General features: G+C 41.8%; 3 protein-coding genes, 1 long non-coding RNA gene and 1 pseudogene across 10 annotated transcripts; 1 reads left to right on the top strand and 4 right to left on the bottom strand.

Annotated features, from left to right (window-relative positions):
• Positions 1–92: 92 nt before the first annotated feature.
• On the bottom strand, positions 93–2,268 carry LOC119014093 (annotated as a pseudogene).
• Positions 2,269–3,513: 1,245 nt separating this feature from the next.
• Positions 3,514–8,620, bottom strand: LOC119014076 (NADPH oxidase organizer 1-like). Of its 2 annotated transcripts, XM_037088989.1 has the most exons (9): positions 8,561–8,620; positions 7,692–8,226; positions 7,521–7,601; positions 7,345–7,417; positions 6,682–6,865; positions 6,181–6,368; positions 5,969–6,088; positions 5,752–5,869; positions 3,514–5,626 (listed from the first exon to the last, which is right to left on the bottom strand). In XM_037088989.1, exons 2-9 carry the CDS (start codon positions 7,755–7,757, stop codon positions 4,882–4,884), a joined length of 1,575 nt encoding a protein of 524 aa, XP_036944884.1. In that variant the 5' UTR covers positions 7,758–8,226; positions 8,561–8,620; the 3' UTR covers positions 3,514–4,881. The 2 variants fall into 2 exon arrangements, with proteins under 2 accessions (XP_036944884.1, XP_036944883.1); XM_037088988.1 differs by lacking the exon at positions 8,561–8,620 and having other exon boundaries at positions 7,692–8,403.
• A 169-nt stretch (positions 8,621–8,789) lies between these two features.
• LOC119014105 lies at positions 8,790–9,853 on the top strand. Its single transcript, XR_005072883.1, has 3 exons — positions 8,790–8,908; positions 9,531–9,586; positions 9,733–9,853. It is a non-coding gene; the product is annotated as an uncharacterized LOC119014105 (long non-coding RNA).
• Positions 9,854–11,078: 1,225 nt separating this feature from the next.
• On the bottom strand, positions 11,079–16,626 carry gid4 (GID complex subunit 4 homolog). Its single transcript, XM_037089015.1, has 6 exons — positions 16,250–16,626; positions 15,655–15,714; positions 14,458–14,565; positions 13,927–14,028; positions 13,697–13,827; positions 11,079–13,605 (listed from the first exon to the last, which is right to left on the bottom strand). Exons 1-6 carry the CDS (start codon positions 16,472–16,474, stop codon positions 13,542–13,544), a joined length of 690 nt encoding a protein of 229 aa, XP_036944910.1. The 5' UTR covers positions 16,475–16,626; the 3' UTR covers positions 11,079–13,541.
• On the bottom strand, positions 16,621–22,129 carry drc3 (dynein regulatory complex subunit 3). Of its 6 annotated transcripts, XR_005072877.1 has the most exons (15): positions 21,642–22,122; positions 21,310–21,516; positions 21,103–21,219; positions 20,833–20,999; positions 20,599–20,745; positions 20,387–20,506; positions 20,201–20,313; positions 19,926–20,100; positions 19,700–19,831; positions 19,105–19,175; positions 18,661–18,784; positions 18,255–18,386; positions 18,003–18,129; positions 17,693–17,783; positions 16,621–16,755 (listed from the first exon to the last, which is right to left on the bottom strand). XR_005072877.1 is itself a non-coding variant. In XM_037088992.1 (13 exons), the coding sequence occupies exons 2-13, from the start codon at positions 21,467–21,469 to the stop codon at positions 18,034–18,036; spliced, it is 1,554 nt and encodes a 517-aa protein (XP_036944887.1). In that variant the 5' UTR covers positions 21,470–21,516; positions 22,081–22,129; the 3' UTR covers positions 17,850–18,033. The 6 variants fall into 6 exon arrangements, 5 of the variants coding, with proteins under 5 accessions (XP_036944887.1, XP_036944885.1, XP_036944889.1 ...); XM_037088992.1 differs by lacking the exons at positions 16,621–16,755; positions 17,693–17,783 and having other exon boundaries at positions 17,850–18,129; positions 22,081–22,129; XM_037088990.1 differs by lacking the exons at positions 16,621–16,755; positions 17,693–17,783 and having other exon boundaries at positions 17,850–18,129.
• Between the last annotated feature and the right edge of the window lie 418 nt (positions 22,130–22,547).

The following is a 22,547-nucleotide window of genomic DNA, read 5'->3' as shown; positions in this document are numbered from 1 at the left end:
CGCTAGTTCAGCGTTAGTCTGCAAGTTTTTCAGATGGCACCGACCTGTGACCTTTACATTATCACAAAAGTTCAGTCTTCATATCACATCTTTATTGCTACTTCAGCAAAGCACATGAACACATTTTGTTCTCGAAAGGAATCAACACAGTCGGCCACAAGGCATTTCTGGAGCTTCACTGCAAAAGAGCTTTTCAGCATCCACCTGAACTACTGGAGGAGATGGAGACTGATGGAGCAACCAAAAACTAAAATATAATGGTTCCATACGGCCCGGCGTAACCTAAGTATCTGGAAGCCCTGAGATCTGAAGTTGTTACATGTCAAGGATATGAAGAGACACTCTTCAAATCAATATTAGATCTCATGCTTTTTTTGTTGTTATTGTTCTTAACATTTTTTGTTTATGTTTTAAAACAAGTCCCCATCTACTTTGGCTTAGGAGAAAGCTGCAGCGCTGTGAAGCTCCAGAAATGTTTCGTGAACTATGAAGCTTTGACCGAATTTCAGTTTTCGTGTGAACTTTTCCTTTATTGACTATGACCAACAGAAAAACCCAATCGACTGATGTAAGGATTTCCAAACAGTTACAATACATTCAAGTAAAACTGATCAAAACCAGAGCGAGGAAGTGAAAATAGACTTTGATTAAAAAAAAAAAAACAGCAATATATGTAAACTCATTAGTTGACACAAAAGGCAACATCATCAGAGGATGTTTAAGTATCAGTGTGCACAAAACCAAGTGTGGTGGTTAAATGACAATGGTAAGAGAATGATATGGGAACATTTTGTACTGTCAAATGTCAACAAAATTATTGTTATAAGAACAATGCATGACATAGAGACGATGATATAATGATTGACTTAGCCTTGCTAACCAACAATACGTAGCTTTACTTCATCCAAGACATTTAGCTTCTTCATTCACACAGATAACAGCCTTCATTTGTGATTAATCACTTAAACTCATCATGGCCCTTCCCAATTGTTTTATTCCTCTCTCTCTCGCCTTCCTCTCAGCCCAGAGTACTTTAATTTTCTTCATCTCTTATCCATATTTTTCCTGAAGTTTCCTCTGCAGTTCCTCTCTCTCTTTTCGTATTTTCTCACCTCTCTCTTTCAGGATTCGTTGTTTCTCCTCTTCGATTTTCCTCTCGACCTCTTGGAACATCTCATTGGTGTAGTGGTTTCCTCCGTTCTTCTCGACTATATTTCTGATCTTGTGGAGCAGCTCACTGACCTGAGAGGGATCTTTTGACTTGTTACTGAAGACGTGGTACTGGCCGTAACAACTGGCCACAAGTGCCTGAAGGTCTGGGCTTTCATCCAAGAAGTCCTCAATAGGCTTGCTGTCCAGAAGGTCACCACCAGTAAAGAGAACCATTGTGTATCTGTCTGCAGCCTGGCCAAAGTTTTCTTTAATTATCTGAACCGTCAGCTTTTCCTCTGCAGAGTATCTGCCCAGCCAGATGACCACCAGGAACACATGGGGTCCAGGAGAAATGTAACACATGCACTAGTCGACAGTTTCTTCTATTTTATTCATATCATCCCAGGAGTGAAACAGGCATGGGGTGTCAATCACAGCAACCTGCTGTCCATCCACCACAGTTCCTTCCTTAAAACACTCGAAAGTTCTAGACCCAGCGCTGACCTTTGACTCAAAGCACTTCCGTCCCAGAATGGTGTTTCCTGTGGCGCTTCCACTCTTCCCCACCAGCACTATCCTCAGTTCCTCATTATTTGTCTTGATTTGTCCTGTGTAGAAGAAAGAGTGACAATGAATGAGAATCTACATAATGTACGCTGATGTGGTTGGTAAGATGATTGTTCACATCTGATAAATATTCAGCTTGTAGCACAGCAGGAGCTACAGCAGTCAATTCATCTGACGTATAAAAATCAAATCAGCTGGGATCCGCTTTATAACAGGTACGGTATCATGACTTACCAGAGTTGCCGGCCATCTTTAGGCTCAAGAGTACAGAGCAGATGTCGCAGCTGAGTTCAGACTGTGTCTGCTGCAGCTCCTTCAAAATGGCCCCATGCAGCTCTGAGGAAAGAAAGTGAAACTAAAGCTGTGTGCACTTTATTTACAACCTTAAACCTTGACCAAGTCCTTTTTTAAAAAAAGGTGGAAACATGAACTGGGGTATGAAATCTTCTGCTAAGGAAACATGAAAAAATTAACTTCACAGGCGGTCATTATAATTGCTCAGTGTGATAAGTTTGTCCTCATCTTATCTCAGCTCTGAAAGGCAGACGCTGCAGGATCCTCCCCTCAGGATTTACAGGAAATGACCGTGCTTAATTTACGCTCCACGTGACACTGTGCACGACCCCTGATTTCAACTTGCAACATAAAAACATAAATAAAAAAAAAAGTGCAAAATGTTGGCTTTCACTGTGCATATCTCTTTCAGAGAGCGCCTCGGTGGCCGGGTGACTTGAAGGGGTTTTACACATTCAAGTGTGATTGCAGGTCTTGGGGAGTGGGGGTTGTGGAATGAGCCTTAAAGACTTTCTGTTGTGCGACGTTGTGCATCAGTCTTTCCATTCAAAGTTGAACTGAATTTGGATAATGTAACCAGCCTGGTTTCCTCAGACAAAATGGGGCGGGGGAGATTTGGAGATGGGTGCTGGGACAGTCTTATCTTTCACCTCTGCAGAAATCAGCACCCATTGTCTCGCTCTGCAGTGTTGCGTGGTCCTGATCTACCGGCCTGACCGCGGCAGGGGAGGTTACTTACATAAGCATGGGTTGACTACAAGCGATTATATCATGCAAATGTGTTCATATTTGCATTTTCAATACATCGCCCTAGTAGCAGTCTCTGCCTGTCACCGGTCAATCATTCTCATGCTAACACAACTGAATCAAAACTCAACCACTCGGCGGAGACATGGTGAAAATCCCTATGGGGTGTGTTGGGGTTTGGGTTTTTTTTAGAGCATAGCTTGCTTAAGTCTCAGGCGGGTTCATCGTGTTCTGTGGCTTTGTTTTCTTAATCTCACAAAACAGACGATATTTTGTTTAAAAAATGGCTGCACAAATAAGAGTTCAAAGATCATAATTTAAAATGTAAGGATCTAAATCATCCTGCCTGACATGCAGCTGCTAAGGGAGCATATAAAGTGTATCACTATCATTGTGTGCATGTATGGGAGGCTACATCGGTATGTGATGTAAGAATGTAAAGTCCTTATTTATCATGTTAAGCCGTCATCTGCTGTTAACAGTTGTGTAGTGTGTGTTTTTGGCTCTGGGTGCTCTGTGTAAAGTCTGAGAAGATAACCCTGATGAAGTCGTCACTATCTTCATATCTTCAGGCTTTTCACCAGAGAGGAATGTCTTCAAGATGCCATTGGTTGCTTTATAGGAAATGTAGGATCCACGTTTCTGAAGCTTCAGGGAATAAGAGTTAGAATAACTGACATTAAATTGTTGAATTGTCTTTTTGATTTAAGGAGGAAGATTAATGTGTGAAACAGTGAAGACAACACACAAACGTGAAGTTTTAAGTTTCCCAAAAACGCTTTTATTTTGTTCTAAAGTCTTCAGTAACATGTGAGCAAACCCAGAATTTACATGTTCAGGTCCTGCGGCGCACGTTCAGCATTCGTTCACACACATCCCTTTGTTCGAGTCGAGTCGGCTGCAAACACGCTTCAGCAGGAAACAGATCTGTCCGCACACACAAACATTTACTCTCGCTGCAGTCACAAGAAGAATTCGATCTGTTTGCACAGTCAGAATGCATATAAGGCACAACACGAGGTTTCCAGTATGGAAAATAAGTGATCATTCAAAAACAGGCAGAAAGAGGTGGGTATGAATGTTTGGGTGCATCCTGATCAATCATCTGCGTTTTCTCTGCTTGAGCTTACTTAGTTTTACCAAAACATAGAAAAAAGAAAACAAAGATGCAAAAAAAATTAAGCACAGAAAATGAGTCAATGAAAAGAATAGAGGGATTGTTTTGTATTGATATCCATCGATCCACTGGAGCCATGCAAAAAGATTCTGGGAAAAGAAGGTATTTTATGTCCATCAGGACCGTCCACAATTTTTGTTCCTCGTTAGAAAGTCAGAAAGTGAGATGCAGCTCCCTCCGAACCTCTCGCAGCTCATCTGCATCCTTCCACTTCCAGTCTTTTGGCTTTTTTGCATCCAGTTGTTTTAACTTGTCAGGCATGTTTGGACCTGGTTCCCTCTTGATTAATCATCTACATGTGTGTTTACTGGTTCTGCTGACGTCCTAAACGAGGCCTTTTGCACATTGTACAGTTGCTGCGTACTTGCTGGCAATCTTTTCAAAGATAATGCAAAAACCACTAATAAGACTGTTTGACAAGTTACACTTCTGGGGAAAAAAAAATCCTCTAAATAGCTCTTGATTATCCTTTACACACAGTTAGATTTCTGAGTATAGTTTCTCTAGTTTTCAGTTGATCTTTAAAGGGTAACTCCATCAACTTTATATTTTACTGTGTTTACAGGTCTTACTACAACTTAGGTAACAAATAAAAAAATTGTACAAACTCTTTTGTGGCCTGAGAGAAAGCTGCATGTATCCTGACAAACCTCCTCCAGTGATGTCACTAAGTGGCTCAGATGCATTGTGGGCAACAGGGCTTGAAAAGCGGTCCAATGCTCTCTGCACTCCTATAACACTGTCGGACTCATTACACAAATAACAAATAATCAAATCAACCTTTTCAAAACATGGCACCTACCTTACCCACAATGCAACTTGTTTTCACATAGTACTCCCCAGGACCTGTAAAGTTACCCTTTAAAGTTCACAACCAGTTGTTTATTGGCAGAGCTCGATCTTTGGGCCACAGTGTCGAGGCTCAGCAGGTATCAGTAGAAGCCTCATCGACTCAGTATCTCGCTCTGTGTGGGTGACGGAGAACCTCTGGCTGCGTTCTTGCGGGTGATAGTGGTACACCGGGTGAGGATCTCCTGGGCGCGTGGTCTGGGTGGCACTTTAGGGGTCCTGGGGCCCTTGTAGAGGTTGGGATCAGACACACTGGGGATCATTTTCCTCTCTTGACCGCTTGTTGGGCTCAGGCGGTTGCTCGACATGGGCTCGGGCGTGCGGCAGAGGCGCAGCGGCTCCTCAGTGGCGCTGGCGCTCAGGTTTAAGATGGAGCTCGCAGAGGAGGAGCTGAGGTCATCACTGAAGCTGAATTCGCTGCTGTCACTGTCAAAGCTTCCCTCGCTGCTCTGTGTCAGGTTCCTGCCACGCTCGTCGTCGTTTCCATCCATCTCCACCATGATTGTGGGCGGAGTGAGGCTCTGTGGAGACGTGGGCGAGTTGGTTACGTCGGCAACGTAGGCCACAGTCCTTGCTGCGGGCTGAGCGGGAGCCTGTTCGGGCAGGATGTTAAGAGAGCGAGATTTCTGCTTGGTGTCCGGTTGCAGCTGGCGGGGTGAGGACGACCTGGCGGGCGGAAGCTGCAGCATGTTGCCGTGCGAGTGGCTGAACTGCTGGGACTGCTGCTCCAGGTTCGGGGAGGGGGCGCGAGGATCCAGACTGCTGGTGGTCATGCGGATGTGAGGGTAGTTGTAAGGCTGCAGGTACATGGTGGGGATGTAACCTGTTTTACCTTTGTACCTGTTGAAGATGGACAAGAACGTAGTGTCAGACACAGTGGCAGACTCAAGAAGTTTGAGCTGGCGCCGGCACGCAGACAGTAGTGAAACATTCATCATGAACTGAATTTGGAGGGCGTTAAATACCTGATGAGCCACCAGCCGTTTTCACTTTTCTGTAGGAGCTCCACCACTGCGCCGATGGTCACGCTTATCTCGTCACTTTTGGTGGCCTTGTAGCTCTTCACTGCAGTGTACAGCATCCCTGAGAGGGAGATGAATGACTTTCAGCACATGATGTCATAACACCTGGATTGAGGGAATGAGATGTTGATCGATCAAGAGCTGTATCCACGCCATGTACCTCTGTCAGGAGTCACATCTGTGTCATCTCCACTGTCATCCTCATCCTCGTCCAGCTTCTCCAGGTAGGGGGCGGGGAACCAGGCCATCCGCTTGTCGTCGTTCTCCACCAGCCACCACCCTGAGCAAACAACAACCACCCATTTAACGGGTCTCAGCTAATTTGAGGTATTTTTTTAACAGGACAGCTGATGCCGAAGCTCGCTCGCTCACCTGCTTTGTCTTTGATGAGCACGTCCACTTTATCGTCCATCACCACTTTGAAAGGTTTGTTCTTGGTGTCTCTGGTCTCGTAGGGGGCCACGACTCTGTACGTCTCCGTGACAAACGGCTGGGTCACGTTGCCTCCGCCCTGTCCTGCAGCGCTCCCTATCTCGTCCTCTGACGGCATGATCATGATGCTGAGCAGGAGAGCAGCGAGGTTAATACACTCATACATAAAGCCATTAAGTTTTTCCCCCTTTTTTTTCGCAGTCTACTCAATTGTGTTTTAAAGGCTCCTGCTACTTGCATTTAACATTATTAAATATTCTATTTTTCCACTTTAGGGCACTTTTCTCAAGTAGAGAGGGATTTTGTGAGGGTTAAAAATCTGCTGGAATGCCCATTGCAGTCAATGGCTACACATCTGAACTGAAAATATAAAGATAAGTTGAATTTATAAAATCAGGTTAAAGTTTCTACTACGTTATTTCATAAACATATCTGTCCTACCCCTTCTTGGCGAACTCCGGCTGCAGGTCCTGGTCTTTAGGGTGGAAAAACTGGATGAGGTCTGCAGACTGAGAGACCTGCGGGTCGCAGCTCAGGAGCTCATTACAGTACTTCTGCAAAAACTTGAGGCGCATCAGTGACTTGTTGGGGCCCTTCCTCTGGGCGCTGCGCTTCATCTTCTTGTCTAAAAGCAGGAAAAGATGGTCAGAATCCCGTCAGCATGGAGGGATATACAACCACAGAGCTGCAACAATTAATCCATAGATGGATTTATTGAACTATTGAACTTTTTTAATTAATCGCCGATTAAATGTTTTGATTATCACTTAATGGGGTTGAGTACTTTATAAGAACGATGTCAAAATGTTCTCATTCCAGCTTCTTAATTGTAAATATCTTCTTGTTTCTTTACAGATCCACATTTGAATATCAACATAATACAAACTCAGAAATATTCATTTTATCCATTACTGCATAAACAAGATGTTCTCAGAGAAGAAAATGAGGTCACCAGAAAACTGTTTTTTCCCCCACATATAAACCAAGTGAAAGTGATTTAAATGTTTCCCCAAAACTACACAATGCGCCTTTAACAAACCAACTAACTAATCCATTAATGGAGAGAATTATGGACAGTGGAAAGACTAAATCGTGCACATATACCTCGAAATCTTGGAATGACTCTGTCGGATTTTTTCATTTTGTTTGCTGGTGGGAACGCCTTCTTCAATTGTCTCTGTAATGAAGAAGCAACAGGACGATCAGGTCGATTCCAAACCATCTGCACATGCGCGGTACAAATCTGTCGTTTTTATTTATTTATTTATTTTAATACTTACGTGCATTTTCTTGAAATCCTGGAAAGTTCTGTAAATCACAATATCATCCTGGTCCGACCAGAGCACGGAGGTCATGTACATCTGGAGAGAGGAACATGCAGATGTTACCACCACACTGAAGACACAGCAGACTTTTTTTTTCTCTCTCTCTTATAATGAGCCACATCTTACTTTGCTCTTCTCCTTGTGCAGCACTCCGATCAAACGGACGCTGAGGGGGTACCGCTGGGCCTCCATGTCGGAACCGCAGAGACTTGGATCGGTGTCGGATGTTGCAGCTGCTCTGTTCTGAGCTTCTCAGCCTCTCTGCCCTGCGCTGGGAGTGAAGCAGGGATGCTGCTGCAGGTGCATTTGTACCCGCTCCTCCTTCAGGTGTGGCCGCGTGACTCATCGGAAGTGGGAAGGGAAAAAAAACAAAAAGAACATCCTCGTCATGGAAAGTCCGCCGTTGTTCCCAAAGCCCCCGACATGTTTGGGACCATTGCTTAATTCACGAAACTCTCGACGCCTCAAACAGGTTTTCTATTTTAGGTGAGGTGAAACAGCACGTATCCCCACCTTTTCTTCAGAAGTACAATATCCCCCTCAGTCAGGGTGAAACTGATTCTTCTGATGTTGAGATGAGAGGATCATGTGGAGCAGGCAGGGGTCCCCTCACCTGCTTCCATTCTTTTCCCTTTTTCTGCTCCCACCCATTCATCTAGAGCTGCAAGGATTGATCCATTATTCAAAAGTAAATTGATCTGCAACCATTTTTTAAAATCCATCAAGTCATTTTTCTACCAAAGATGTCAAACATTTGTTGGTTCCAGCTTCTTGATGTCAGGATTTGCTGCAGTTCTTTGTCAGTAAACGAGGCGTCTTCTGATTTTGGTTGACCGAAAGAAGCAACATGAAGATGTCGCTTTGGGCTTCCAGGCAAAGTGTGATGAGCTCTTTTCATTTTTATTTCTTGTAAATAAAAGACACCCATTATGACTTTTAGCCCCCCCCATCGATGATTTATGTTCTCATACACGTAAAAGGTCCTGAAACCTTACCTGCTCCTGAACACCTCATCAGCAGTCTTCTCTTTAATTCCGTGACTTGGTGACATCACGCTACACCACAGGCTGTGTCCAAAATCACCCACTAATCCCTATATAGTGCACTACATAGTGACTACGCCATTTTGTGGTAATGACTGTGTGAGAATTATTATACCCTATAGAGTGCACTCAAAGTATCCCACAATGCATCGCAAAAAGTACTGTACAACTGATGGTCACTAACCAAGCAATATTTAACATCATGCATTGCACTGCGAACAAACGCATGGAGGTCGCGGAGAGGGCGCCGATCTCCACCATTTCAAGTTCCAACTTCGCGAAACTTCTTCACCTGCTGAGGTAAGTAAAGGAGGAAGACGTGAGCATTTATAACCTCAATTCTAAAAAAAAAGTTGTGATGATGTTATTTGCAGCCCTGCTCACATCATAACATGTCCGTTCAAGAGAGAAAAGACACTGTGTAGCCTACGACTGATAATACTTGTTGCTTTACATGCAATCTAAAACAACAGTTAAACGCGCAATGTGTCGGAATTTTAGTTTACAACATTCAAAAATGATGAACAGAAGGTGGAATTTGTTGTTTTCTCCAGCTCCAACCAGCTGCTGCCTTTATAACCCCCTTCCAGACTCAAGCCAGCTAGTAGGATCGCTAGCTGCACCGCTAACTGAGCTAACTAGCTAACGGCAGCTTCGGTGATCAGCAGTCAGCGGTTCCTGTGGTTATACGCTGCCCTCTATTTATTTGGAGTAAGATTTTCATGACAGTGGCCAATTCTCACATATAGCACCTTTAATAGAAGAATCAAGAGCAGTAGAATTAAATGAGGCAGACAGAAGACTGTTCTGATTCTGATTATTGTTCAGAAGTTGTTATTGATCGCTCGTCGTCCATTTGATCATACTTCCACCTGTGAACGTTTCTGATTCTCTATGGGTTTCCATATTTCTGTCATTACAGTAAGGAGCATCAGACGGTGAGAGCTGCCAGCATTGTGTTAAAGCCTGATAGGGAAGGTATTGTTTTTCACATTCTTTCCTTCTGTGATTTATGCAAGTGCGTTTCCTCCTCTTGACAGTCAAGGTTTGTCAGCTCCAAGCACGTACGCCAAACACGAGCCACACTGAATGATCGGTCGCTCTTTTCTTTTTCATATTCTCAGGAAACCACTTAATGTGTTAATCATCAACCCGCTGCAAAGACGAGCAAAATATTTGTGGTAAGTTTAGTGTGTGTTGGAAAAAGCCAAAAGACGACCATTGGTCTTCAAGCACCTGAATAAAACTGATTTAGGGGCAACGTTTAGCACTTTAAACATTTGAACAGCACATAAAGAAAACCCTGTTGTGTGAATTTGACCTGATAACAAAGTAGTGTATGTGCTTGTGTGTGCGCAATAAGTTATACAAGATATAAGATTATATATAATAATATAAAATCATGTATAGAAGATTTTGCCTCTGAATTTCATTTACAATGATAGAAACAGCAGCAAGTGTGTCTTGTTTGATCATTTTTAAATATAGATTTTAAGTAGATTGTCTTTTCATATTGCGTGTCTGTATTTCTGTCCTGACCCCAGGAGGGCTATACGCACATCCACTTGCCTCCAATGAGAACCCATTAAAAACATAAACTCGTCAGAGAGACAATAAAAAGTTGGCCAGATAGTTTGAGTAGACCTTTAGAGATTTGAGCCAGATGGAGACTCTCTGACATGATTCTGAAAAGAAGACTTGATCCTTTGTCGTTGTCCTCTACTGACACCTAGTGCTGGCTGCTGTCATCTCTGCGGTCTGAGCTCCTGCACAGGTCGTGTGACTAAACACTGATACAGTCAAAACAAACAAAACAGTTCTGTTACATAAGGTCAACGTAAAGGGTCATATTTAGTGCAAGGTTTTTAAGAGCCAGACGTGTGGTTTGGTACAGGAGACAGAATAATCCGTTTGAGGGACATCACCTTTATGTACTTCAATAATAAATGCTTGAAACAAATTTTATTTCATCACATACACACAGAGGCTCAACATTACGAGATAAACCAGCAACATTTACAGAGAAAAAGATGACCGATCTCTTGAAATTTTTCATACATCATCAAACATGCAGAAGTGTTGTATTTGAAAAATGAAAAAAAATATACAAAATACACTTATACTCATATAAGCACTATAAAATCCTTTAAAGGTATAAAATCCATAAAGGCACAATCTTGTGCACTGCTGTGTGTATTGAGGTGATCAATTGCAATGTGACGTCAACGTTTAAGCTGTTTTTTTTGTTGTTTTTTATGTCATATGTTATATAAAAAAAAAGATGTCTTATGTTTTTCCTTGATGTCATTGATTATAACATAATGGTGGTAAATGCTGGTCAGATGGGCCCCAACAGCCTCTATAATCTCCACTGTATTCCTGATTGTTCCTGTGTCTTTCAGATAAAACATGCCCCCAAAATAAACATCATCAGTGCTGGGTTTATGGAAAAAAAATATATACAACTGTGTATGAAATAGTTCACTCTTTATTTCTCCTCACACATTGCACTCATAACAGATTTATCATACATCATCTTCTTTAAACTTCTTAAATCGGGTGTTATTCAGTCAAGACTTTCAATGACACACTCTCACATGCATTCTTGCATTGCACATTTTGTTTGCTTTTACATGATTATTAAAAAAAAGAAGAAAATTATTTAGAAGCCATTCAGACTGTTGACGACTTCAGTCTTCTTCCTTGGGTTAACATAAAAGAAGCTGTACGTTATACAGTATTCCCACAAAAACCCGTCACATCCGCCTGTCGTGCTGCAGCTGAAAGGTTTTAGGTTCATAAGCAGCAAAGAGGCGGGTGGAGTACAGGCACTCTCTTTTACATCAACCCTTTCCAGAGAAACTCCAAGAATCCACAGGTGGTTGATCAAAAGTTCCGACATTTTTTTTTGCACAATTTCACTCAAACACAGAAATATACTTTCATCATTTTGTTCAAATAAAACTTTACTAACCTAAACATTTGTTGTTAAAAAAAAAGGAAGCATTACAAACATTTAAAACTGTAAGGCAGCAGGTTTTTCCTAAAGCGTCAAAAGGAGGTTTTCTTCTTTCTACTTTAGACTCGTCTCCACAAAAAGGTGCATCTTCGCTCAATATTTTCCACTGAGGACAGAACAGCAACACATCGTAGATAAGCACGTCATGTGACGCTTTTCATGTTTTTAAGGTCAAGAGAACAAGGCGGTCAAATCGACACATTCAGCCACGTTTAACTGTTTCTAAAGATGGAAATTATGCAGAAAGGTCAAACATTAGGAAGATTTAATCCACAGGCAGAATTGACGATTAACATTCAAATCACTGCACAGTTTTCGCTATGTTATATCTCAACTTTTCCAGTCAGTCCAACTGCACATGCCATGAAATCTCAATTCTTCACGTCGACTGTCCGTCGATGCCTCTTATGTGATGTGAAACTAAAATCCTAAAGGAGACGTATTATGCTTATTTTCAGGTTCATCGTTTTATTTTAGGTTACTACTGCTTTAGTGCTCAAAAAACACATCAGCTCTCACTGTCCAGTGTTACATCGCTGTAATTCTCCCTCCGTTTTAGCTCCTGTCTCTTAAAGGCCCCCTTGTGAATTCCCAGTCTCTTCTGATTGGTCAGCTCACACATGTTTGAGCCAGCACCACTAACAACAACAGAGCAGCGGTGCTAAATCATTTCTGAGGGGCCAAACTAGCCATGAGGCATGAATTACACAACTGTGGGACACAATGACGCAATGTGATGTCACAAAGTTAAAGGCGGGACTACTGATGAGGCATTCAGAGAAGCAGTACTTTCTGTCGGAGAGAGGAGCTTCTGTTGGTGCAGACTTTGACCTTTTAAACTTTCAAGATCTTTTAAATGCATGACAACCTTTATAAAACACTGAGGGAAAGGAAAAAAAAACATAGCATAATAGGTCTCCTTTGACATCTTTGATGTTTGGAATGTGCTGTCACATATCTGAGCTTCAAACGCTGGTCATTGTAATTAAATAGATCTATTTATTTCCTATGTATTTCCACTTAAGGTCAGTCTTTATTAAAAAATATAAATAAATCACTCTGGCAGAGAAATAATCTGAAACTAAAATAAGTCAGGCGGTGTTAGAAATCCTACCTATTAGTGAGCTTTGGTTTGCATAGAGGAAATTAGGTGTGAAGTCATCTTCAGACTTTTTGTAGCAACAGCTATCTTTAGAGGATCTTTTAAAAATGAGGCTATTAATGACATGTTCAGAGATTAACGTCTCTGTGAACCAAACTCAGCCAACTCCCACAATCAGCTGTTGGGTTTCAGTCATGACATATACGTTGCCCTAACACGCCATCCCTGAGCGACAGACCATAACTTACAGGCCCTGCGTAAAAAAGCAGATCACTACTCATCACTGCTTCTCTTGCACCCTTTTGGCAACAACCATCATACCGTTAATCACTCTGGGACATCAGAGTGACGTGAGAAAGGTATTTTATATGTAAATTAAAAGAATTAAGCTTTACTGAACAAACAACTTTTCTTTCACAAATCTTAACTGAATGGCAAACATGTTGTAGTGTCGCCACTGCTGGAAAAACGTATTTTGTCCAACTATAGGGACACAGATCCTATGAGAGTGCCAAGTAAAGGAAGCTTAAATAAAATGTAGAAAAAGAAAAAAGAAATCTGAGGCTAACATCAGCTCTACAGTATCTGTAAGAGCTGTCTGTCTGTCACTGATCCTTACAACTCTTCTCTCTCTGTGCCTTCCTTATTTCAGTCCACCAGAAGAGTGTCCGACCACATGTTGATTTCCCTGCAGCGAGGAAAACGGGTCAGCTCCAGTCTTGGCACTAAAGGGCTCTCTGTCGCTCTCGTCCAATTTAACCGCAGGGCAGCATGGACTGTCCCCTCCTTGACTGAACTCAGGCATGCTTTTGTCACCGAAATTCATAGATAGGCATACTGTGCTCTCGAACGTGGTTTAGGTTTAGAGACTGGTACCTGCAAGAGTAAAGACAAATCAGCATTAGAACCTTTTAAAACAACTTTTATTTAACCATCGCAGAATTTGGTCTGTAGTGCTGGTGGTTACCATTCTGAGCTCCTGTGGTAATAGTACCCCTCGATAGTGGCTGTGGACTTCTGGAAACAGATGTAATAGAAGCCAGCAAAAGAGGCGCCGCTGATGTCTTTGATAGTATGGTCTGGAACTAGAAACTGTTCCTGAGAGTGCAGGAAGAAAAAAAAAAAAACAAAGAGTAGAAATTAGTGGCTAAAGCTAAGATGAGGAGAAAGAGACGAGAGAAAGATTAATGTGCTCACCTTCCATCTCATGAAGACATAATCGCTGTTGTCCAGCGCTTCATAGTCAAAGTCGTCCGAGTTGAAGCTTTTGGCATATTTGTAAAAAGGTTTGAACTTGCCCTGGAGTGAGGACATTAAATACTGGTCAGAGAATAGGAAACAACTGGGATGCAATCATCATGAAACATATGATATGTCTGCTGTTCCTTGATGTAAACCTAATTTTAACAGCTGCCAAGGGCTTCTCTCACAAGACAATAAGTGCGGATTTTGCTCACTTGAGCTATTGTCAATCAAAGTGTCTGGTTAGACAAAGAGCTGCAGTCCACAAGCGAGGTTTACTGAGGTTTGGTGGAACTTAAACCTCCGACATGTCTCATCAAAGTTAGCAATATCCAGTGTTTCTTTGCTATCAAATGCAGAGCTCCTCATAAACCATATTCCCGGCCACTGAAAACAGCCGTATACTAGACACTAAACCAATGGATGCACAAATAATGCTTCATGACAGTACTACAACAGAAAACCTACAAATCAAACAGGACATACCCAGTGCTTTCTGTCCACATCTTCATCCGCGTCCCACTTCCTGGTTAAAAAGGGCCTTTTTCGACTGATAATTTCACCAGCAAAGAACGTAGTGAGAGTGGGATACTCCTGGAGAGACAAAGTGGATACATGAGGAGCAATTCAACATGATTTAGATTTCACACCTCCTGTTACTTAAATGCAGTGCAGCAGTCTATAAAGTACATGACAGCAGAAGACATTACAGAAAACCCCAAGCAACCCTTATTTTGCATGACCTGCTGCCCTGCAGTGCAGTTCTAAATTAATTTACTTTAACATCAATCAGAAAAAAAAACACTGATTCTGATAACAGTTATTGGCAGAATACTGCCAGATCCAAGTCTTTTACTTGAGTACTATTCATATGGGTGACAACATCGTAAATAATAAAAATGTGGCCAAATCTTGGTTCGTTCCAAACATGTGAAGTCAATTAGTCCAGGTTTCAAACCGTTTTTTTGCCTGGGCATATCAAGAGTCTCTGGCCTTTACAAACAGAAATGAAGAGGTATTAGTACCTGTTTTACATTGATATTATTGCCCAATTAGTCCAACCTGTTCAATAAGTATAATGAGTAACTTAATTTTATTATTGATATTCAATGAAGCACAACCAAATCAAAAAGCAAATAAAAGCCATTTTAGTTTCTTCTCAATGAAAAAACATTCCCTCCGCATCAATTTTAAAGGGTGAAATACTGTCAGCTTGACCACAGAAAGAGTAATTCAAGTCATCATGTCTCAAGACATTGGTTCTCTGTCAAGTCAAGTTGCAAGTCATCAAAACAGTGACTTGAGTCGACTCCGGTCCACATCTCTGGTTTGATCTCTTGGCTTAATTTTCTCATAAACAATTTGTAAGCTTTAACATGACTTCTTACTTCTATAGAGACACAAACACGACCTGGCTGCTCATCTTTCACTCTGCTTTGCCACTGCCAAAGTCCACTTCGGGAACCTGCTGACCTTTTCGCTTCTATATGTTGCGTAATGAAATGGGTATACAGTTGACACACTTAAGCTGAGGACTACGGTCTAGACCTGGCCTGGTGTTTTGTCAGCCTCCAATCTTTGTCACACTTTAGCCAGTTTCAGGCAGGCGGAGACCAGTTTGAGCTTAGTCACTGGCAGCATAAAGGTCAGTCTCACTATTTCTGACCTAGATTCAAAGCTCACCTCAGTCAGGCCTTTGATCTTCAGGTAACCACACAAATATGAGTCCTCCACAGTCACATGCTGCCCAAGACAAACAGATTCAGGGAACAGTTAATTATATGTCAAAAATCAGATGTGCAACCACGATTGTCTTCATCTTTATGGAGTAAAAAAAAAAAAAAACATGCAGGAGAGCTGATGGTAACAAAGAAAACCCTCAGAAAGTGGGCACACATGCAGACAGCTGGTGGTAAGTAGGATGATGTTGCCATCAAAATCAATGCTAGCACATTAATTCCACTTATTCAGGTAGCTAGGTGCCAAAATGCTAACGTGTTTGGGTGGTGTGTGTGTGTGTGTGTGTGTGTGTGTGTGTGTGTGCGTGTGTGTGTGTGCAGCAAAATAGTTGACACAAGTGTTAACAGCTGGAATCAAGTCCACTTTCTAAACATTAGAAAGAGTCACCTGGGCGGGATCAAAATGAGGTCAGCCTGTTATGACTACTATGAATGACAACCAGCACGAAAAAAACCGAACTAACGTCAGATAAGTTAGTAACATCGATTAAAAAAAATATGCTGCTGTGACCAGTAACACAGTGGAAGAAGAGCATTACCTGCAAAACAACCTCAACGTCGTAGGAGTTGCCTTTGCTCTTCTGGTAGCCCCGAAACTGCGAGCCGCTGTACAGTAGCGAGGTGGTCACCCCGGGCTGGTGTGTGTTGATCGGGGCTGGGGGAACAAGGGAGGCCGAGGATGGGCAGGCCGGGCCGGTGGTACTGCAGCACTCTGCTCGGACAGGCATGATGAGCGCTAAAGTGTCCCCGTCAGCAACCGTCATGAACGCCCTGACCGAGCACGACACAGCCGGAGAGAGGAAGGTGACTGACAGAGGAAGAGTCTGCCCCGACGGCCGCACGAAACCCCCCCGAGCTCCAAAACTTTGCTCAATTCAGCAAGCTAGTTCCATGGAACTGCCGAGGAGGAGGGACCCTGCGACGTCACAGTCCAGAATCCAGCTTCCAGGAATTTCATTGGCTGGGAACTTCTGCTCGGCTCGACGAAGAGTCTCATTGGATGATGTCAACAGATGCATTCTGGGAGTTGTGTTCATTCCTTCACCTTTATTTTAATGTAGAACTTTTATGCTGATACATGGTGTATAATACGTAAGTTTAAGACTCTCAGTACGAAATGATATCTTAAGATATATAAAAATGCAATAATGTAACAAAATGAGATACAGACAAAAGTTGTCCCATTCAACACATTTAAGGCATAAACAATGTTTTGTATTTCCTTGTTTTCTTTTTCGTCGACTTTGGTGTTTGTAATTTAGTGATTTAGCTCCCAATGAAAAATACAATAAGGGTTGTGTCTTAATACTTGAATTATTGCGATATTCACAATAAATGTAAAATTAGAAACTGAAATTAGTATTGTGTTCATAGTACCAGATGCTTTTTGTCCCAAGTGACTTAGAGTAATTCATAAAAAACTTAAACCCATGGCGGTGGCTGCCATGCAAAGTGCCGGCCAGCACATCAGTAGCAGTTTGGGGTTGAGTATCTTTCCCAAGGACACTTTGACATGCAGACAGAACCAGCGACCTTCCGATAACAAGATGCCGGCCTTACCCCTGAGCCACAGCAGCCCGTTTGAATAATCCAACAAAGCTATTTGGTCTGTTTTAATTAAGGGTTAATCTAGTCTCCCTTCCACTATGGTTCCAAAAGTCATATCATTTCTGGTGAAAGGGGACAGTGGAGAGATTTCGTTGGGTTAAAGCCAATCCCATATTACAATCAAACTTTTGTCTAAGGCGTTCTCCTCAAGATAAGAAAGCTTGCTTCCTCATAATAATATTTGGTTAATCTAGTCATCTAAAGCAAACAAAAGCTTCTTGATCTTACAAGGAAACAACCTTTTTTTTTCTCAGAACAGGATGATTATCTTGCTATCTCAAGTCCTGCATAAAAAAAGCCTTTTTAAAACAATTGCTTACCCTAACACTGTGTTTGTATGTGTATTTCATTTCATGTCTTTGGTCTACACTTACTGTACTGTTGTTGTTGTTGTTGTTGCTGAAATGTTATTCTTCTTGTATTAAAGTTACGCGGGATGTACACCATACAGATGTATTTGGTTGGCTGAGGAACAAGTGAAGACAGCAAAACAGCATCATGATTATTAAAAAGTCCTTTTGAACAGCTGGATCTACTTCTTAAATTCTTTATTGGGCATGGATCAAACCATAAAATATAAACAGACATACTTGAACACAGTGCAAGTTGTTACAGTTTGTCCAGTCAGGTTGTGAAAATATCCTGTACCAATTTTTTTTAAACCAAACACATGAAGCACAGCACCTTTTTTGGAGGAAATTTTTTACAGATGATGCTACAGCAACTCATCCAGCTGCTCCCTCAGATGGTCCACATATCTGTGGATGTCTGAGACGCACATGCGGTTCCGCTTAAGTTCTTTGTCTTGAATCTAAAATAACCCATAAAGAAAAGAAAACAAAGAACACGAATGTAAGATACAGCGAAAAGGATTGTCAGCGCTAAAACAAATCAAATAAGCTGGATGTTAGTTTTCATATAATTTCAGCTCTCTACCCCTTTAATGAGGGCCACTTTCCAGGCATCGACACCTGTAATCAACTGACTCTCTCGGTCATTGATTACCAGCAGGTGGTTATCGTGGCCGACAGCCACTGCGTCCATCACCGTGTTTCTGTCCGTAAACAGCTGCACAAAGAAAACACAGGTGTGAAGGGATGATGGCTCTGTCACTGGTAATGAACCTCATCTCAAGTGATCCATTCAGGTTCATCTGCATAATCAGCATTCACGTTAGACTGCTATTATAAAAGAGCACCTGACATTCAGGCCATTAAAAGTTGTGGCTGTAATGTAACACTGAACCCTGACACTCACGTTTTTCATATAGGGCTATAATCGTGCCAGTAATGTAATCCTATATTTTAGATAGCCAGTTTGGTCTAAAAGAGATAACACTTACCATTTTAACATCATCTGTCATGTCCTCCTCCGGGCCATCCTTGGACACACTCTCCAGAGTTGCTAAAGCAATCTCCTGCATTCTCTCGTGATAATTATCCTCCAGATCTCGACATTGCGCAAATGTACGACTGAGTCATGGAAAGACTTCCAACATTAGATTCATTGCTTTTTTGCACATAAACCCTGTGTGTGTGCCACTCTGTATGACTCAAACACTGACATGAAAAGAGGACTGGATTACTCACCACACAATGCGAGCCGCTGCCCTGGGACCCAGATTTGATTAAACTAAAATTGGTTTGGGAGAAAGTTGCTTCCCCAGATGAGGAAGTATGAGACACAGTATCTCAGTAGAGGACAAGACCCTGACAACAGTAATGAACCAGCATTTCTGGAAAGTATTTAAAGCCTTTAAGCCCGGGACTGTGGAAAAAAAGGATATATCCCCTGAGCAGTTTCACTGAAGCTGTCAACGATGTCTGAGATGTTGATGTCAAACCTTTTGATGATATCCTGGGAAAAACAGGAGGCTTCGTTGTGAGGCACCGTAGCAAGGCACATTATTATTTGATGTCTGTGTGAAATTAATGATTTCATATGTTAAAGGGTAACTTCGCCACTTTTACAAATTACAGTGTGTTTACAGGTCTTTGGGAGTACTAATACATATGACAACAAAGTATAAAGCCTTTTGTGGCTCCAGAGGAAGCTGCATACAATCTGATTATCTGCCGCCAGTGTCTAATTGCATTGTAGGTTATGTAGTCACCAGGTTTTGAAAAGCAGTCCACTGGCCTAACATTGCACTTCTGTAACACTGCTGGACTCATTATGTACAGTTTAATAACAAATGACGACAATCAATACTACAGAACCAGAGATTTCACCTTTTTCATTCCAAAACCTGCTGCCTGTATTACCCACAATGCAACATTAATCACTTAATCACCAAAATTGTCAGAGTTACCCTTTAAGCGTGTCTTAAATCCGATAACACTGTGATTTTCAAAGAATAAACCACGTTTGGATGCACCTACCTCCAGCTGGCTGGCCAGCTGAACCTCCAGTGCCATGAGGCTGTTACAGAGCTGCTTGATTTCATCATTGCAGTGGTTGAGCTTGACCCTCAGTTGGTCTGGGTCTGATAACTGCTGCAACTCCACTATCCTCTGAAAAGGGTGTGAACACAGGGATGTCTCCGTAAGCATGTTGAGCACAACTCGGTACACGTGAGTTTAAAACATTACGATCCATAAATCTCACCTCTTTGTGCTGCTGCTCAAACTTTGCCAATATCTGCGATGCTTTCTGCTGGCAGTCTGTCACAGCTGCAGTCTGACCGCTGAAGAAGGCGCTCACCTCCGTCTCTCTCCGCTTATGTTCAGCCAAGCCTACTTCAAACAACTGCACGCACAGCTCCACCATTTGCTGCTCAAATGTAAGTGTAGGGTTAAGGAGTTGAAACACTGATTTCTCCATATTGTATGTCATTAGAAAAACCCATGCATGAATTAGAAAGCGGTGGCAACAAAGGATATGTTTGAAGCAGGGAGGCCACTCCTGGGACGCAGTGGAGCGTCTCTGCCTTGGGATCATCTTTGAACATGCTCTTTAACAAATAAGACCCATTAAGGTGTTCCACAAATGCATCCTGCAGGGAAGGAGGACGGGACTTACACACAGTTTGTGCACAGACGTGAAAAGTAACCGCATCGTCAAATTACCATGTGCAGTTTGACTTCAGCTTTCCGGCTTTGCTCAGCCTCTTCAGCTTGTTGAGCCTGCAGCTCCTTGTGTCTCATTTCCTCCAGAAGATAATGGTATTTGATAGATGCTTCGGTTTTCTACATACATACATACATACATGTGTGATTTAGTTATACAGTTTCAACATGGTGAAGACAGAAAAGGAGAGGAAGAAAAGCTTTACACTTACTGTCTTCTGGTCAAGTAATCTGTAGTCAAGGCACGTTAAATTTGGAAAGTAGGCAGCAATGAAAAATCTGTAATCCGCATCCTTAGACACAGGATTTCCGCAAAGGTTTATGGTGAACAGGTTCCTAAACTTCCTGAGATAGAGCACCTTTGAAATATGTCCAATTTGTGTTAGGTTACAGTAGTATGTAAGGTATAATATGTGAAAGATTTAGGCAAAAAAAACTTTTGTTACGTTGTCCAGCTCTCCAAGGCGGTTGTTTGCAAAGCAGAAATGAGTGAGCTTCTCAAGTGCGTCCATGTTTTCAATGACAGAAATTTGATTGTTGGTCAAATTCAGCAATTCCAGCTTCCGCAGAGACCCCAGACCCTCAATTTTCTCTATGCTGTTGAATGACAGATCTGAAAGACACATTCAGAATCACCAGGTTGATCTTTTCAGACCTTTTCTAAATCTTGGCCATTAACTGCGCAATAAATACATAAATACAAAGCTTCGTCTTACTGAGCCATGTCAGATTAACCAGACGGTCCAGGCCCTCAATCTTGCCTATCAGGTTGTTGTTCAATTCAAGTTTGGCCAAGGACGTGAATTCCCACAGGTGGTCGATCCTAAGGATGCCTGCGAACAAACAACCTCTCACATACCTGGACCCAATACACATTCAGACTCTGATTCATAGTATGTATTTTTTTATTTTTTATTTCTCACTTCTGTATTCAAGACGTAGTTTAAGGATTTCAGTGAAGTGGATTCCCTCTGCCTTTGCAATACGCCTGGCCTGATCATGAGAAAGCTGCTCCACTGATGCCTCCTTCACCATCTCCTCATCCATCAAAACAGGCTCAGGTTTATCCTGACGCCCAATCATCCTGCTGTTTGTGAGGGTGGAGGCACGCTGGACTTCACTTTGTCCCTCTGCTCAAAGAAGAAAGAGATTTTTTGATTTGGTGTTTGTTCAGTTAAATATATGTATATGCAATATGTAAGAATTGGCCACCTGTTGAATTTATACTTCAGACAAATAGGTGGCAGCTTATTACCAGAGTAACCGCTGACTGTAGCTACCGTTAGCTAGTTAGCTCAGTTAGCCGTGCAGCTAACAGTTCAGACTGGGAGCTCAGGGACCAGGGGGGTGTTGGTGAAAACAACACACAGATGTTATAATTTCAAAACAGTTATTTCTTCATTCCATGTTAATAATTCTAGTGAATTTTAAAAAAAGTATACACAAAAATTCTGACAAATTGCCCCTTTAAAGATGATACCAAACAGAGAAATGGGAAAAATGATGGCGTAGGATCATAATGGCTATCATCATCATTATCTGGCTAAAATAAACGGGACGAGTTTATCAGACCCACTACCCACCGTGAACAACCTTGCAATGAAAACCTTAAAATGTTGCTATTGTCTTTTACAAATGCAAAGTAACTGAAAAACCAGACAAGCTTTAATAACCAGATGAAGTTAAGTTCTTACCTCTTTCCTCTGTTGTTGACACGTTACATAGCAACGAGCTGACGTTGCGCTGCGTTCAGGTACGTCAAAATCATTGTGTTAAAATAAACGTTAAACATCGAAATATAATTGCCCGACCTATTAATAAATACAATAACATCACATAGCAATATTTTTGTAAACTTTGGTGGTGACAAGATTTTGCAAATAGTAATTTCTTTTTGGTTAAACATTTTTTTTCTTTACAAGCCCAGTGTTGAATCATCCAGTGAATATTTATGTATAATTCTATATTTCATAAAATTAATGACTTACTTCATTTTTTATCGTTGCTTGTGTATTTAAGTGCGAATGGTGGTGATCTAAATACCGCGGAAGCACCCTATCGTTTATATACATGTTTAAACGTGTAAAAATGTTTCTTGAACATAGCTTCAGATGCTAAATGTGACCGACATTGATCTCAGCCATACACACCGAAGGTACTG

Source organism: Acanthopagrus latus, chromosome 23 (assembly GCF_904848185.1).
Source record: "Acanthopagrus latus isolate v.2019 chromosome 23, fAcaLat1.1, whole genome shotgun sequence".
Taxonomy (NCBI): Eukaryota; Metazoa; Chordata; class Actinopteri; order Spariformes; family Sparidae; genus Acanthopagrus; species Acanthopagrus latus.
The sequence above is the reverse complement of the archived record's forward strand: the minus strand, read 5'-3'. Positions and strand labels throughout refer to the sequence as shown.